Source organism: Chroicocephalus ridibundus, chromosome 3, assembly GCF_963924245.1.
Source record: "Chroicocephalus ridibundus chromosome 3, bChrRid1.1, whole genome shotgun sequence".
In the NCBI taxonomy this organism is placed as follows: Eukaryota; Metazoa; Chordata; class Aves; order Charadriiformes; family Laridae; genus Chroicocephalus; species Chroicocephalus ridibundus.
The window spans coordinates 53874388-53889568 of NC_086286.1; the positions used below are offsets into that span (position 1 = coordinate 53874388).

At 38.2% G+C, this 15181-nt stretch overlaps 2 protein-coding genes across 6 annotated transcripts in view; one reads left to right on the forward strand and one right to left on the reverse strand.

The window, feature by feature from the left end:
• Positions 1-698, reverse strand: part of PACRG (parkin coregulated) — a 250918-nt gene extending 250220 nt beyond the window's left edge. The window contains exon 1 of one of the 5 annotated variants that reach the window (XM_063329193.1): positions 589-698. The gene's annotated coding sequence lies outside the window, so the exon portion shown is untranslated. Of the gene's footprint in view, positions 1-156; positions 407-588 lie in introns of those variants that run through there. The other 4 variants (XM_063329194.1, XM_063329190.1, XM_063329192.1 and 1 more) reach the window with 4 other exon arrangements.
• PRKN (parkin RBR E3 ubiquitin protein ligase) overlaps positions 641-15181 on the forward strand; it is a 786713-nt gene continuing 772172 nt past the window's right edge. Inside the window, exon 1 of the mRNA XM_063329189.1 lies at positions 641-781. Within this exon, the coding sequence (XP_063185259.1) occupies positions 775-781 (7 nt within the window). The 5' untranslated portion in view covers positions 641-774. The remainder of the gene's footprint in view (positions 782-15181) is intronic.

Below are 15181 nucleotides of genomic sequence, written 5' to 3' on the forward strand. Positions count from 1 at the left end.
CACCCCCTCACACACCTCTCCCGCGCCTTCCCTGCCCCTGACAGGCCTCCTCTCCAGCCCCTCGTCCCTCGCTTCCCCCAGCCCCCTTCTGCCCCCCAGCTCGTCCCCCTCCTCCTGCCCACTGCTCCCGCTCCTCCGACCCCAGCCCTTCCTCACCACCCGTTCTTCTTGTCCGCCCCGGGCGCTTTGCCCCCCGCAGGCCGGCCGCCGCCTCGCCTCACCCCCAGAGCCCCCCGTCAGGCTCGCGCCGCGCGGTCCGTTGCGGGCGGGGCCGCACGCGTGCCCGGCCTCGCGCCCGTCTCTAGGCGACGCGTCAACAACCCGCCGCCTGGCCGGCGGGGGTCACGTGGGCGGGGGAAGCACGAGGTGAACCAAAGAAACCCCAACGGCAACGGCACGCACGCCCTCCCCTCCCCTCCCCTCCCCTCCCCCGCGCGCGGCCCACAGGCCCGTACACCGAAACCCGGGCAGAACAGAAATTAACAGAAAGTAATTAACGCTGGGGGAGGGGGGGGGGGGGAGGGAGGGAGGGGTGAGGTGGTCACGTGAGGAGAGCTGGGCGGTGTGAAGAGGCGAGAACTACGTTACCCAGAGGACCCTGCGGCCTCCCCACCGAAACGCATGCGCGGGCCGCCGCCGGCTGGATCCCGTGCTCGCGCCGGCTGGCCCGCAGTCGCGCGCGCTGAGGGCTGAAAGGGGAGCTCTCGAGCGGCGGGTGCGGCTGGCGCGGGTGCGTGCGCGCCTCCCTCCCTCTGCCTCCCCCCCGCCGCCGCCATGATAGGTGAGTGAGCGCGCCGGGGAGGGAGAGAGGGAACCCGGATGCAGATCCGCCTTTTCCTGCCCGCCCCTCTGCTACTGGTAGCATCGGTCCCGGGGGCCGGCTTAGTTCTCCTCGGTCCCCCTCCGCCCGCGCCTCGGCACCCGCTGCGGGTGGCGGTGGGTGCCCGCTGTCACCGCCCCGGCGTGTCCCCGGGCGGCACTCAGGGGTCAAAGTGCGGGGGGGGGCGGGTGTGTGTGTGTCACTGCTCTTCTTCTTTAGCCCTCCGGCGGGGGGTGGCCCAGCGGCGGCATGCTCAGGGCTTGTGATTGAGATCATTTTAAAATGTTTTTTAATTTCCCCGCAGTGTAGCGATTGTAAATACTGTTGGTCAAGGTTCCTGTGATTTGTGAAGATTTTTGGCCTTGCCTAGCGTATATACGGTATTGGTCTGGCATGGTACTTGCTGGCGGTGATCTGAAAAAGAAGCGACTTAGCCCTAAATCGTGTTGGGAGTTTGGCCATTTGGTCCTTGAGTTGGCTTCTGTTGCCATGCCAAGCACACGTGCTGGTGTGACGTACTAATCGGTTGTTTCAGCAGTGGGTTTTCTTCGGTTACTTGTAAGACGAGTCCATACCTGGAGAGTCACACAAATTGCAGGATCCATTATGTAATCCTTGCCTCTCATTGCACATTCATCTTCTTTCCCTTTCACAATTTTGTGAATTATTTAAATTAGAAGCTATAAAACATAGTAGATGCACTTGTATTTTAACAATTCCTTGCCTTCCTCAGGCTCGCTGTTTCATCTTCAGTGTAGGTATCATACTTGCTGTCTACATAAGACCTGATCAAGTTAAAAAGCATGCAGTTTGTTGTCAAAATATTTATTGTTTTTAAATTAAACATCTCAAAAATGCACAAGAATCCTATGGGTCTTTCAGCTAGACATATTTTTTTCTTAGCAGTATATGAATGTGGGTATTTGGGTAATGCTGTTTTTCTTTCAGCTTTGCAAAAGCTAAATAGAAGGTGGAAAGCAGTTATTTATGTGGTATTTTCAGTCTGTATAAATATTGATGCAAATGGTCTCTTCCTAGTTATGGAGCATTACTTACTGGGTTTTCTTGGTATTTGGACTTTTTTTTTTTTTTCTTATGTAGCAGAGAATATTTTAAATTGAAAGCGTGGCTTAAGGAAAGCACAAAGTATCCGCTATCTTTCATCTTGCAATGTTATCTCTTCTGCTGATTTGATGTCTTGCTATAGTATATAAAATACATGTGTTTACAGAACTACAGTGTGTGTTTGTTTTTTAATGCTTTAGAAAAGTAAGTTGAGTGTACATAAGGGACTGCCCGTGTGGTTACAAAGTTGATGCCTGTAGACTTCATACTGAAATCTAAATGTTTACTTATTGCTAATAAAGATAATATTTATATGACTGAAGAATTATAATTTTATTTTCACTGTGGCAGATGGAAACATTTGTGAATATTGATTATGAAATCTACATCCCAATTAGTTGCAAACTTATAAAAACATATTTAGATGAGTTGCAACCTTAAATGATTTAAGCAGCAACCTTTTATTTTAGTGGAGGGAAAAAAAAAAGACGAAAAAACCATTCCCACTCTGAAAAATACAAGAATTGTTTTCAAAGTATATGATGTAGAGACCTAGTCAGGTTTCCTGCTTTCTGAAAAGTCTCCTCCTAACTTATGAGCTAGAAATACCATGGCAAAATTGGGAGCGGGATGGGATGGGTGAAATAATTTGTGTAGTCTGTGCCCAGTTTTTTTCACCTGGGTGTTTAAAGAACTACCCTAGGAAGCACATGGCTTACAAAAGCAAAATGAAATAAAATGTTTTACAGTTTCAAATCTCTGGGAATACTTTATGTTCTCGTGAGTTCTTGTGGCAAGGAATTCTACAGTATAGTTGTGCAACACGTGACAATTAATTCCTTTAATTGATTTTCAATTTCCTATCTTACTCTTTTTATATCCATTTGTTCTTGACCTGTGAAATAGGGAGAACAAACCTGATTAACATGTTAGTATTACTATTTTTTTTCTTATGCTTTCTTATTCTTCTCTTTCTGTTGTTTTTTTTTTTTCTCCAGTGGAATAGGTGAATCTTTTTACTCCATCTTCCTCTTAAGTGCTTAACCATACTCATGGTTTTTCTTTGAATTCCCCTCCCATGAAATTTTTTAAGATATTTTGCCGAGGAACATTTTTTCCATAGCACCTGTCATTCCAGAAGAGGTTAGACAATTGACTTGTATCACTGGCTTTTAATATTCTTCATATGATTTCCCATCCTGCTTGTTACTACATTCTCCTGCCTTGTTTGTTTTTGTTGACTCAGCAGAGATTTGTGGAGAAAGGTTTGCTTATAAATGAATTTCTGAGTGCTAACATATTACCTGGAAAAAAAAAATTAATATATGCTTATTTTCAGTAAAAGGTTATTCCTTCAGAGAGGCCTTCAAAATATGTAACTGTATTTATTTTTGTCTGTGTGACATCTGCATTCAGAGTATCATAAGAGCAAGTTAATTACGTAACAGTCCATTTGTGTAGAAATTCCATGGACAAATTTGTCTGGAAAGTCCATGGCAGCTGACACATGCATGGCATTGCATTGAGTTTATGAGTGCTTCTGGAATTTTAATTCTTTGATATATCTTTAAAAGTATTTATCAAGGAAAATGATAAAGGCAGCTCTTTGTTTTATAAATGCTTTTAGAAGATTGTTCTGTGATGTGCTTCACTTTTAAGTGCCTTTTCCAGAATGATTCCTCAGCTATCCTTTCACTTATGTGTACATTGATTTTTTTTATTTTTTTTTTTAAATTATAGTTTATTTATACTACTTGCTGATGGACAGTTTGGTAAGAATTTTAGGAAACTTCTGTATAGAAATTTAATTTTATTTTAATAATGAAAAATAGTTAATTATATAAATGAAGTAATATTTAAGTTCGTGTTTTTCGTTTTGACTAGAGAATACTATATGTATATATTCTGACTGATGTAAGATTGGAATCCTTGCATAAATTACTGACCATTGGAGAGCCAAATTCATGCTGCTTTCTGTATTTGTAGCAGTGATGCAAGTTAAATGAGCTGAATGAGTTAAATGAGTTGAATGAGGTGCTTGAAGGACCTATGCCATACTTAATTATCTTCTGTCAGCCAATCCTCAAAGGAGTTTACAGTAGATGAAAGCATTTCTGTGGACAACTCCTATACTACCATTTACCTTAAGCTTATGAGACTTCGTGTCATATGTCCAGATTTGTGTCTTTTTTTTTTGTCACTTCCTATCCCCACTTTTTTTCTGCATTCACATTTTCCTAGTGGCTTTGTTGTGCTTCAGTAGAAGCACAATGGAAATGCGTGTCTGTTGCAGCTAGTTCAAAGCTTTTCAGCAGTGTAGGTAGTGAAATTTAGGAAGCATGAGTTTAATAGTAAATTGTGCCCAATGGAGAAAAAAGGGATCAGCCTAGAGGCCTGATGAGCACTAGCTGGAGTTGCCACCAGCTGCTCTCTCCGTCTTATAATGCTGGGATGCTCGGGTGCCTTGAGACTGCATTTTCAGGGTTTGGGGCTGACATGGGGATAGGGTCTGTTGGTGACTCCTTGCAGTGGCTTTTTTCCTGATCAACAACACTGTTACTTGGACACAAAGAAAGCAGTGACTGAGATAAACCTTATACTAAGGTTGTTTTGCAGCCTCCAGCAGTTGGGTGCCCTAAACAACAGTAGCTGTGCTGTTGCCTAGAGCTTACTCTGTCTTGTGGTCAAGAACCAAGCAAAAATCTTGGAAAAATTCTTAACCAAACCTGAGGTTTTGGCAGAAAATAATACTTGATTACTTATTGTAAATTCTGTCCTAATAGTGGCTCCAAGGTGCCTGTGCCAGAATTGGTAAGGTATGAATACTTGCATGCTTTTGCCTTATGTTTCAGTTGTTTTCACATACCTTTTTGGACTCTACTGACATGCATATAAATTCTCAAATAGCTTAACTTATCATATTTTTGACTTCACATACAGAAAGCAGCCCCAGGCAGAGTATACTTAGATTTTCAGATAGTAGCAGAAGCCCACTGCAGTTGTGTGTAGAGAGCACGAGTTTTAAGCAGCGCTAGCTTTACAGTAGGGTGAAAGACCTATGTTTAGATCATGAGTTGAAGGTTAAGACCGGTACTTGTATTAATATGATGCTTTAGGTTTGGCAAAAAGTTGGAAATAATGTTCTGTTGGGGAAAAAAAAACCATCATTTGCTCAGCCATTTGTCCATAAGTTTTCACAAATTCGTTTCACAGATTCTTAAAACTTATTTTACCTGTTTCAATACTTGAAAGACAACATTTTCTTAGCATTTTTGATACCGCTGACACTGGTAAAATACTAGATTGCATTTTTCTACCTTGGTCAAAGCAGAAAAATTGTTTCTACTGAAGATCTCAATGTTAGGTATTCATTTTTTACTTCTTGTTTTAAATATAGGCTTATCTGTATAACAATGTTATGCAATTTCAGTCTGATTTTTTTCTTTTTAAACTGGCTGAACTCTGTAAGGTCTGATAAATAAACTCAGTACGTCTGTGGATGCATTGCACTGTGGTTGTCTGTTATTGGTAGTTCACAAGGAGCTGTTGGTAGTTGTTGTCAAAATGTTGGAAACCTTTCATGAAGACACATAAAGAATGCAGAACAGGGCCTGAAGTATTTAGGAAATGTATTCCACAATGAGTTTGCAGCTAGCTTACATACAACTTCTTGTATTTTAGAATGGCTATTGATGATAACTTTAAGGCCAATTGTTTTCTACCACTAAAGGGGGAGGTAGAAATCAATGTTAATTAATGATATAGTCATGAAGTGAAAGACACAAGGAAATGGTGAGAGGGTTGTACTTAAATTATAGAATCATAAAATGGTTAGAGTTGGAAGGGACCTTAAAGATCATCTAGTTCCAACCCCCCTGCCATGGGCAGGAACTTCTACCAGTAGACCAGGCTGCTTAAAGTTCCATCCAAGCTGGCTTTGAACACTTCCAGGGATGGGGCATCCACAGCTTCTCTGGGCAACCTGTTCCAGTGCCTCACCACCCTCACAGTAAAGAATTTCTTCCTGATATCTAATCTAAATCTGCCCTCTTCCAGTTTAAAACTGTTACCCCTCATCCTATCATTACACTCCCTGATAAAGGGTCCCTCCCCATCTCTCCTGTAGGCTCCATTTAGGTACTGGAAGGCTGCTATAAGGTCTCTGCAGAGCCTCCTCTTCTCCAGGCTGAACAACCCCAACTCTCTCAGCCTGTCCTCACAGAAGTGCTCCAGGCCTCCCTCTGATGATCTTTATGGCCCCCCTCTGGACTTGTTCCAACAGGTCCATGTCCTTCTTGTGTTGGGGCTCCAGAGCTGGACACAGTACTCCAGGTGGGGTCTCACAAGAGAGGGGCAGAATCACCTCCCTCGACCTGCTGGCCACGCTGCTTTTGATGCAGCCCAGGATGCGGTTGGCTTTCTGGGGTGTGAGCGCACACTGCTGGCTCATGTTGAGCTTCTCATCAACAAATTTATGTGTATAGAAATACCAAAATATGTGTTTAGAAACACAGCATGGTTGTTCTTTTAAAGCAGGGACTAATGGAATTCATAAAATAGTTTGTAATGAAGATTTTACGTATGAAATACCTTTTGATTGACTTAAATAGCTATTCATTGATTAATCTTCAGTGAGGTTTTTTTAATTTGCAATTACAGAAAATTATTAGAGGTAATTTACTTTGGAATGAAAATATATAGGTAGTAACAGTGGGGCTTATGGTCTGCTTGGTATAGTTGAGGATTTTAGTTATTATTTATTTGCTTTAAAGGATAAAATAAAGGTGCCCACCTAAATATGAGGATCTAATCAAGCTGAGGGCTTCTTATTTTTAAGTAGGCACTGAAAGACGTTAGTTGACCTCCTGGCATTTCCAGCTTCCTGTTTGCACTTCTTCTATATTGCTATCAGAGTCAGGAAGACAGTTGGTTGGAAAGTATAATACACTGGTGTTATTTTGAAGATGATACAAGATAATCTTTGTGCGTTGACAAGAACTGGACAAATACTTCTGGGAGGCTTGTGTACCTAACTTAATTTGATAAGAGAAGTTTTTCAGTAGCAAAAAAACTTACAGCTCTGTAATTTGATGCAGCATTGCTAATTTCTGTGGTAAAGTAGTTTAAGTTTGTAACAGGGAGTATGTCTTCAAGTGCTAGTTAGAGACTGTCATAAACAGCAATGAACACTTTTTGCAGTTTTTTAGCAGCATATAGCTTTTATGTTGGTACCTTGTCACAATAATGTTGCCCTATGTTTCTAAAAAGAAATAACAGTTAATCAAATCTACTGTTACACTGTTTACGTAAAGCAAGTACTAGTGAAATCAGTAAATACTTGTGTTAAAAGTTCGAAGAAGAGACAAGGTTAATATGGTCTAATGTTATTTGATATTTTATATTATTCTTACCATGGGAAGCTAGCAGTTCTGTTATTTTAATAGTTTTCCTTTTTTTTTTTTTTTTTTTTTTAGATGGCTAGATTAAATAGGCTTCTTAAAGGTTTAATTAAAAGGGCAAAATAAATCCAGTGGAAATTCAGTGTATAGTCGGTTCCAAACTTATTTTCCCCACGAACCCCCAACAATTTTAAAATTAGACTATGGAAATATATTTCAAATGAGGGAAAATCCCTATTGCATAATACAGTACACCATTTATAAACAGCTCCTTCAGATGCTTCTATTTTACATGTTGGGGGGGGGGGGGGAACCCAAACAACAAGTTGCAGATTCAAGGTATGAATATATCTGTTTCATAAGGAGTTGTTCCAGGCATTCAAAAATATTATTTCTAGCACCACAGTACCTGAGAATTTTATAAATATACAACAAAAAAACACTGTGCTTATGCTAAGTACTGTAGGTGTAACACAGGAGACAGATGAAGGTTAACATGTACCCTCAAAACACAGGTTAGTATGAGGCTCTTTTTTCATATTAAGAATTATGTTACAGCAGTGCTGTCTTTAGGTATTGCTGCTTCTTTTGCTGTACATTACTCATTCCTGACCTTACACCAGCAAACTGTTCTTTCAGTTGCAGCAGAGCAGCCATCTGTTCAGGCATACTGTGAAGTCAAAAAAGCATCCAGAAGAAATAGTTCCTTCTTAATCTGGGTCAGTTCCCTGAGTTGGTTCACAGTATGGTAACATGAAAGTTATGTGGATGTAACTAAAGGGACATCCCTTAATGCTATTTCATTGCTTGACCCTTTAAATTGCTGAGTCACATACAAACGGCAGTGTTGTGTAGTGCAGCTGATTGCCACCTAAAGAACATTTTGGTACCTGCCATTCCCCCTTACTACCCAGCCATTTGTTCTTTGAGCTGACACTGATATTCATTTGACTCCAGAGTGAGCTTAATAAGTGACGTGGGTTGTCAAAAACCCCACTTGCTTAGGGGTATGGGAGGCTTTTGTTTTGTGTTTTTGGTGTGGGTTGTTTGTTTCTGTGTGTTTCGTTTTTTCTTTTTTTTTTTCCTCATTTAATACCCTGCATCTGCTTACTGTTGAACCACCGAGAACCGGTGTTGGTGCAAGGGAAGTGACAAGCCACAATTTGACTGTCTGAGCTATTTCTTAGTCAACAACATTGGAAATAACATTACCTTCCTGAAAACCTGTTCTTGGGTTTTCAATAGATATTACAGGAAAAAAAATATTAAAACTGAATTTGAAGGAAGATATTGGGGCAGATTCATGGAATTTTTCAGGAAATATCTCTCAAAGAACAAAAAACATGGGAGAAGGCTCCAAACTGTTTTAAAGATGTAGAAGATGGGCTCTAGATAGTTAACACTGGTAGGTCAGCATTTCTGTAGTGAATGAGAGATGAAGGTGGTAGTAGAGACAGGTTGCGAAGGGCTTTGACGGTGAAATATGATTCATACAGCAGTAATGAAGTTAAGGGAGAATGGGAGCCTGGGTGAAAGTTTTAGCTATCTGAATGACCGATCACTCCTCTGTGTTGCATTCTTTTTCAGTATGTTGGTAATATTCACTTTCTGCATATTTTTTTCTGTTTCTTATTGTTATGAAAATAATCTTGAGGAAGCAAAATGAGAATAAACTCTTTTAGAATTTCCCTGTATGAATTCAGACTAGAAAATAATCTGGCAAGTTTAGCAACCAAAGGAAAAGTATTTCGGGAATTGTCTACTTGCATATTATGATGATCTCATGCTGCGATACTGGGTTTCTTTCTTTTGTTGTTGTCATCTTGGTGTTCATTTCATGTAATGCTGTGGATAGTTACACTACAATATGTACCTTTCACTGGAACAAGAGCTTGTTTTGTAGATCACTGTTACACTTACTTCATGAACATGTGGAATAATCTTTCTGATGGTTAATTTGATTAAACAAAACCTAAATCTCAGAGTATCAAAGACTGCTTGCACTTCATATGCGTGACCTGTTTTGCTGGGGTTGTTTTCAGCCTTTTTTTCTTCTGCTAGCATAACTGTATTATACTGTATGTACAGAACGGCATTACGAGACATTGTGTGTTTTAGTGGATTTGTATTTTATTGATTATTTTCCTACAAAATGATTTGCTATGAGTTTATCAGTCAGCAAGGTTTTAGAAAGTTAGTATCATATGAAATAGGTTATCTTGAAAAGACATCTGGTTTCTGTTAGAAATATATTAGCATTCTGGATTTCTTTGTTTCCTTGAAGAGGGATGGGATTTCTTTTGCTTGGATTTCTTTTCGAAAGAAAAGTTGCAAGCAGGGAGGAAAGGGTTTGTGTTGGTGGGCTTTTTTGTTTGGATGGGTGTTGTTTGTTTGTTTAAAATGTCCACAAAATAACAGTATTGTAATACCAAGACACATTACAGACTAATTAAGCAGTGGCTAAGGATCTTCTGATGCAGTTTTCTGAGGCTTTCAGGTAGAGCCCTACAGATAGAGATCTGCCAGTTTCTTCAAATTATTTCCCATTGCCAAAATCTCCATCCTTTCCTGTATTATCTGGTTACCTAGTGATATATCTGTAATAGGAATGATGAGTGGATATATATGTATATATTATTGGATTCTGTTTTGATAACATTGCCTCAAGAGGTGAAGTAACTTTCTTAATTGGAAACACATATATCCCCATTTACTGAAATAAACTAATTGGACCAGCATACACTGTAGTATGGAACTGTCAGTTGCATAAGTGGTCTGGCCACAAAAGCAAGCAATACTGAGAGTGGTGCAGGTTTTTCAAGTTATTGTATGTAGTGGAAGTCCAAGGTAGAGTAAAACCATTAGTGGAAATGTTTTTACTTTGCCAAACAGGTTTATGTAAAAGAGATACAATTCATTCTTTTCAATCAATTTTATTATTTAATGATTCTTTTTTGTGATGCACTGTGTATAAGTATTGTTGGACTGAAAATCATGCATCACTGGCTACATTTTGTGTTAGAAGTTGAAGTCTTTCATTAAAAGAAGAAAAAATGGAAATGTTAGAAATGTGCAGCTATATACCCAGAATTCACAGAGTGCTGCTACAAAGGCTGGTTTGGAGATAATTAGTAGGCAAGCTTTAATTATATAATTGTCGATTATTTCACAATACATTATTTCTTCCTTCTGAACTATAGTGCGTGGCATCTTGCAAATGTTTGTGTTTTATGACGATTTACTTCATAAACATTGAGTAACTAAATTTTAGTATGGTAAACTGTGGTTTTTTTTAAAATATATATTTCAACAATTTTTTTGTTTGCAAATGTTGTGCCTTAGACTTCTCCCAGTCCCTTCATATTTTTGTCAATGCAAAAGGAGTGGAAAGATGGATGACCTTACAAAATAAGGATAAAAATCCATCACATTTATTGGATACAGAAAAATCCATCAGTACCCTCTTGTCTGTTTTATTCCTGAGGCTGGACAAAGTGGAGAAAGAATAAGTTCATTGCTGTGCACTTTTTGAGGCAGACTGAAGCCTGCCTGATTGTACTAAGCCAGCTTTTAAGCAGTAACTCCTATGTTGCATCACTTTTCTCAATAAGCATGTTGACGTCTATATTAGTATTGTTAAAGTTTGACCCAGGAAAAATTGTAGCACAAAAGTTGTTTCTTTGAGGCATATGAAAATAACTGTGGGAGATTTGCCACGTTATTACAAAATCTCTGTTACAATGACAAGAGACAAGAGGAATCATTTAAGTTCTCCAGCCATTAGCCAAATATTAAATTTGGGTTCAGCGATCTTAAGGGTAGAAATTAATGAACAATTAATCGCGAGACTGGCTTTTTTTTCATGCCCTTGAGAAATTTGTACAGTGGTAGCTGGTGTTTATGCTGGTAAACATGCATCTTTTATGAAGAAGGCAGTCTGATTAATGAATTCTTATGAATTCAGCCAAAACATTGCGGTAAATAATTTGTTACAATTATCATGCATTAAGTACACGGTAGCTTTATGTAGGACATTTCAGTGATGTCTTTTTACAGTGGCTACATGCCTGTCATGGGTAAGCCACAAAATCTTCATCAATTCCTTCTAAATATATCCCAATGCCTTCCAAGAGAAGCGGCACTGTAAATTATATGCTTCAGAGAAATGAACCACATTTACTGTTTTCCTGCTTTGTTATCTCTGAGCAATTAGAGTAAATTTTTGCTGTGAAAGCTCTCTCTTGGACTTTGGAACCATTTGAGGTTGTCTGCAGAAATTAATACCTCTATTCATACTAACCATCTCAATGGAGGAAAGTGTTTAAACTCTGACTATTTTAAAGCTTTCATCCCTCTCATGACCTCTGAAATTGTGATATTGTATGCCATTATTTTCTTCTCCATTTATCTTTGGAGGGGGGAAAACAATGATGACAACACACACACATCTAAAAAGAATGTTGGGCCATTAAACACTTCCAAAGTAAATTATCTGGATCCCGCATACAGTTTTTAACCCTGACCTTTATTCTTGTTACAATTGTTAAGGAATACTGATGACTTTCCATACTCAGCTGGTTTGAGCTAAGTTGAAATGATGAAAGGAAGCTTGTTATCAAATGAACATTCTCAAGGAGTGCCTTGCCATTAAAGTTTTCCCTTTTCAACCCTGATTTTGGAAATCAAACCAATGAGATTGTGTGTTTATTTTCTGTGTGTGTCAAAAGTTGTTTTGTTATGTATTATTTGTCCCTATAGCATAGATGTTTTAGTAAGAAAACAACAAAAATATTTTTACATGCTTTGTTCCAGTCCATGCTTTTGGAAATTTTTTTGACATTCTCTTATGATTTGAGGTCACAGTTTGTCTTTGCCTCCAAGCTCTAAGCCTAAATCCCCCTACTGAGAGTGCACAACCTAATGTGAGTATATGAAAGAAAAGCATTTAGAAGTTGATTTGATTTATTGTTTAAGAGCCTCAGAAGCTGGTAAAGATGAATGAAGATACTAATTGGGGAAAGGGCTTGTCATTCCATGGCAGTTTAAAGGACAGCACGGTTATAATATATTCATGTGTAGGAAATGAAAGCACAGCTTTTTAGAGAACAGTTGCTATCAAAGGGTGTTGGTTGTGCTGTGTTATTTGTGCAGGTGGTATGAACAACATGTTTGTTACCACAAGTCAGATGTCCTTGTTAGCTTTAGTTTATCTATGAAAACTTACTCATGTGACTACCAATGTCTGATATTTTTCTGGTGTACTACACAAGTACTACACAGTAGGCTTACATACTAAGCTTGTTTATGATGCCATAGATGACCACTGAAGTAAATTAATTTACATTTGTAAATTGCTTGTGATGTATAAAATCCACAAACAAACAAAAAAAGGCAAACTTGTCTTCCCAGAAACAAGATATGCTTGGTTTTGTTCATCATTGTTGAGATGACCAATGCAAGTATTGTTTTATTAAAAGTGTAAAGCTTTTCTGCATGATGATGTAGTTCCACTACTTCCTTTTCTTTGTTTTTTTTTTCCAGTATTTTCCTGTTGTTTGTGCTGCTGTTTTCTGTATCTTTTGTTTAGCATTTCTAAATGCTTTGCTCAGTGGTGAATTTCCTCTCTCAGTTCACTGATTCTTTTTTTTTCTTTTCCTAGTAAATGTAGACAATAGAGCTGCTTTGTGTCAGATCTAATATATCAGATTTAATAACTTTCAGTGCATAGAGTTAAGGATATCTAGTTAACTTCAAAAGACTAAGAATCACCAGAAACTAAATATCTGGGCTTTTCAAGACTACTGTGTCAGGTGTTTCTCTAAGATACCCTTTCCATCAGTGGAAGCATTAGGACTGATTGAATTTTTCACTTTAAAATTCAAGGAACAGTGTTCATCTTCTTTTTGTCTTAGTTTCTGTGTGGTTTTTTTCTTCTTTAAATATGCCAATCCTGTAACTTTTTGGTAATGTGCTTTGAGGTCATGGAAAATATTTCCCATTTTCTTCATTGGTGTTAAATAAAGGGATTGTGGATGATGGAAACGAAAGTGGTTCATATTTGATATCATATTACATCTCTGGCATATGGTTCTCCTTTCAATTTTCTTTTTTTTGATGAGCTGAAATATTTTTGGTACATTTATGTTTGCATTTCTTCCCTTTTTTGATACACTGTCCTCTGTGGAATACTCTCAGTGGAAACATATGTTCAGAACTTCAAAGTAATTACACTATTACTAAAAGCTTCATAATCAGATTACTGAAACTAAATGTTGAATAAAATTTGATTTTGCTCTATCCAATCATATCAATTTCATTCCAGTCTGCTCTCTGACTGATTGAAGAAACATGGCAGGACAAAGTCAAAGACTGTTTTAGAATGTTTAAGTCTGGTATAGACCAGTTTCTGAAGAAGCAAAGGGAGCTTAGGGCAGTTTTTAGTTTGAGAGAGCAAGATGAAAAAAAATAAAATATGTATTGCCCATTTTAATAACAAATTTTTAGTTGTGGTACCTCTTGGCAAACTGGATGGGAATAACTGAAGTACAAGCTTGTCTCTGTATGATAATTGACCCTCCTTCTCAGAAGTAATAGTCTCAATATGTATCTAAGCTGCTTTGTTTGCAAAACATTGCCTTTATTACCTTTTTTCTTCCTGTAAGAATAAATTTGTTGTTGTAATCAAGTGGTTGTAGCCTATGTTGAAAAAGCTGTTTATTGCTGGGAACAGTTTTCAGGGTCTACAGTCTAAGATATTGATTAAAAAATAATAAATAATATAATAATAAATAATAATAAATAAATAAATAATAATAAATAAAAAAATAATAATAAATAATAAATAAATAATAAAAAATAAAAAATAATAAAAAAAACCAACTCATTTTACTCTAGCACAGTCAGATCACAAGACTTCAAATATTCTTCGTCAGATTTACAAGAAGATGTCAAGAACAGGAACTATACTTAAATCTTCTTTCTTTATCATTTGTAGCTCATCTGGAAAATATGAGGTCTTTTAAGAACATGAGACATTTTCTTAATGGTCTTGAAGAAAAAGGCTATATCTGTTATGGTCTTACCAGGCCCTGGGTGTAGCAGTCTGTTGACATGGTACGTTTTTTCTTCAAGCTCCATGAAGCTACAAGCTGACCTTCGGGTCAAGTATTTTGACTTACTTTACATAATTTTTATGTATTTTATTGATACTAACTCTGCTACTGTAAGAGATCTAGCTTTAGCCTGGTGTGTGCTTTATGTAAGCAGATGGAGTTCCAAGGTAGATCAATTCGAAAATTGGTTAATGATTAATGTCTTGAATCTTTAAATTTTCTGGATTTTTCTTCATAGTCTACTTTTCATTCTGCTTGCCTTCATTGTACACAATAAAATAGCAGATGAAGCGGAAAAGTTTCTTTTACAGTACTTTTAACAATTTCCATTAGAATTATCTTGTTGGAAGCAAATATCCCATCTGGTTTACTCTTTAACACAGCAAAACTCCTTAGTGAGCTGTGTGGCGGAGCCTGGCTGAATTCCACACAGCGAGGCTCTTGGCCCTAAGCAAGATGAGCACAATCTGTTTCCCATATTTCTAATAAAGGAAAAGAAGAGTTTCTTCATTTGCTTCTTTGTTGTATAATGTTTACGCTTTATGCCTTCCTTTCTTAGAATAGCTGCTTTCCTGCTGTTCTCCATTCTTTTTTTTTTTTCAGTACAGGTAAAATGAAAATGCATTACAGCCTTATAGAAGTACCAAGTGCTGCTCTGAAATGGCATTAAAACTCAAATTTTTAAAGTATAGTGCAATGCCTTGGCCACATCGGTCTCATTAAACATCTGAAGCTTAGGAGGGGCACTTCAGGAGCCATTTCTGTTGCCTTACTTCTGCAAATAA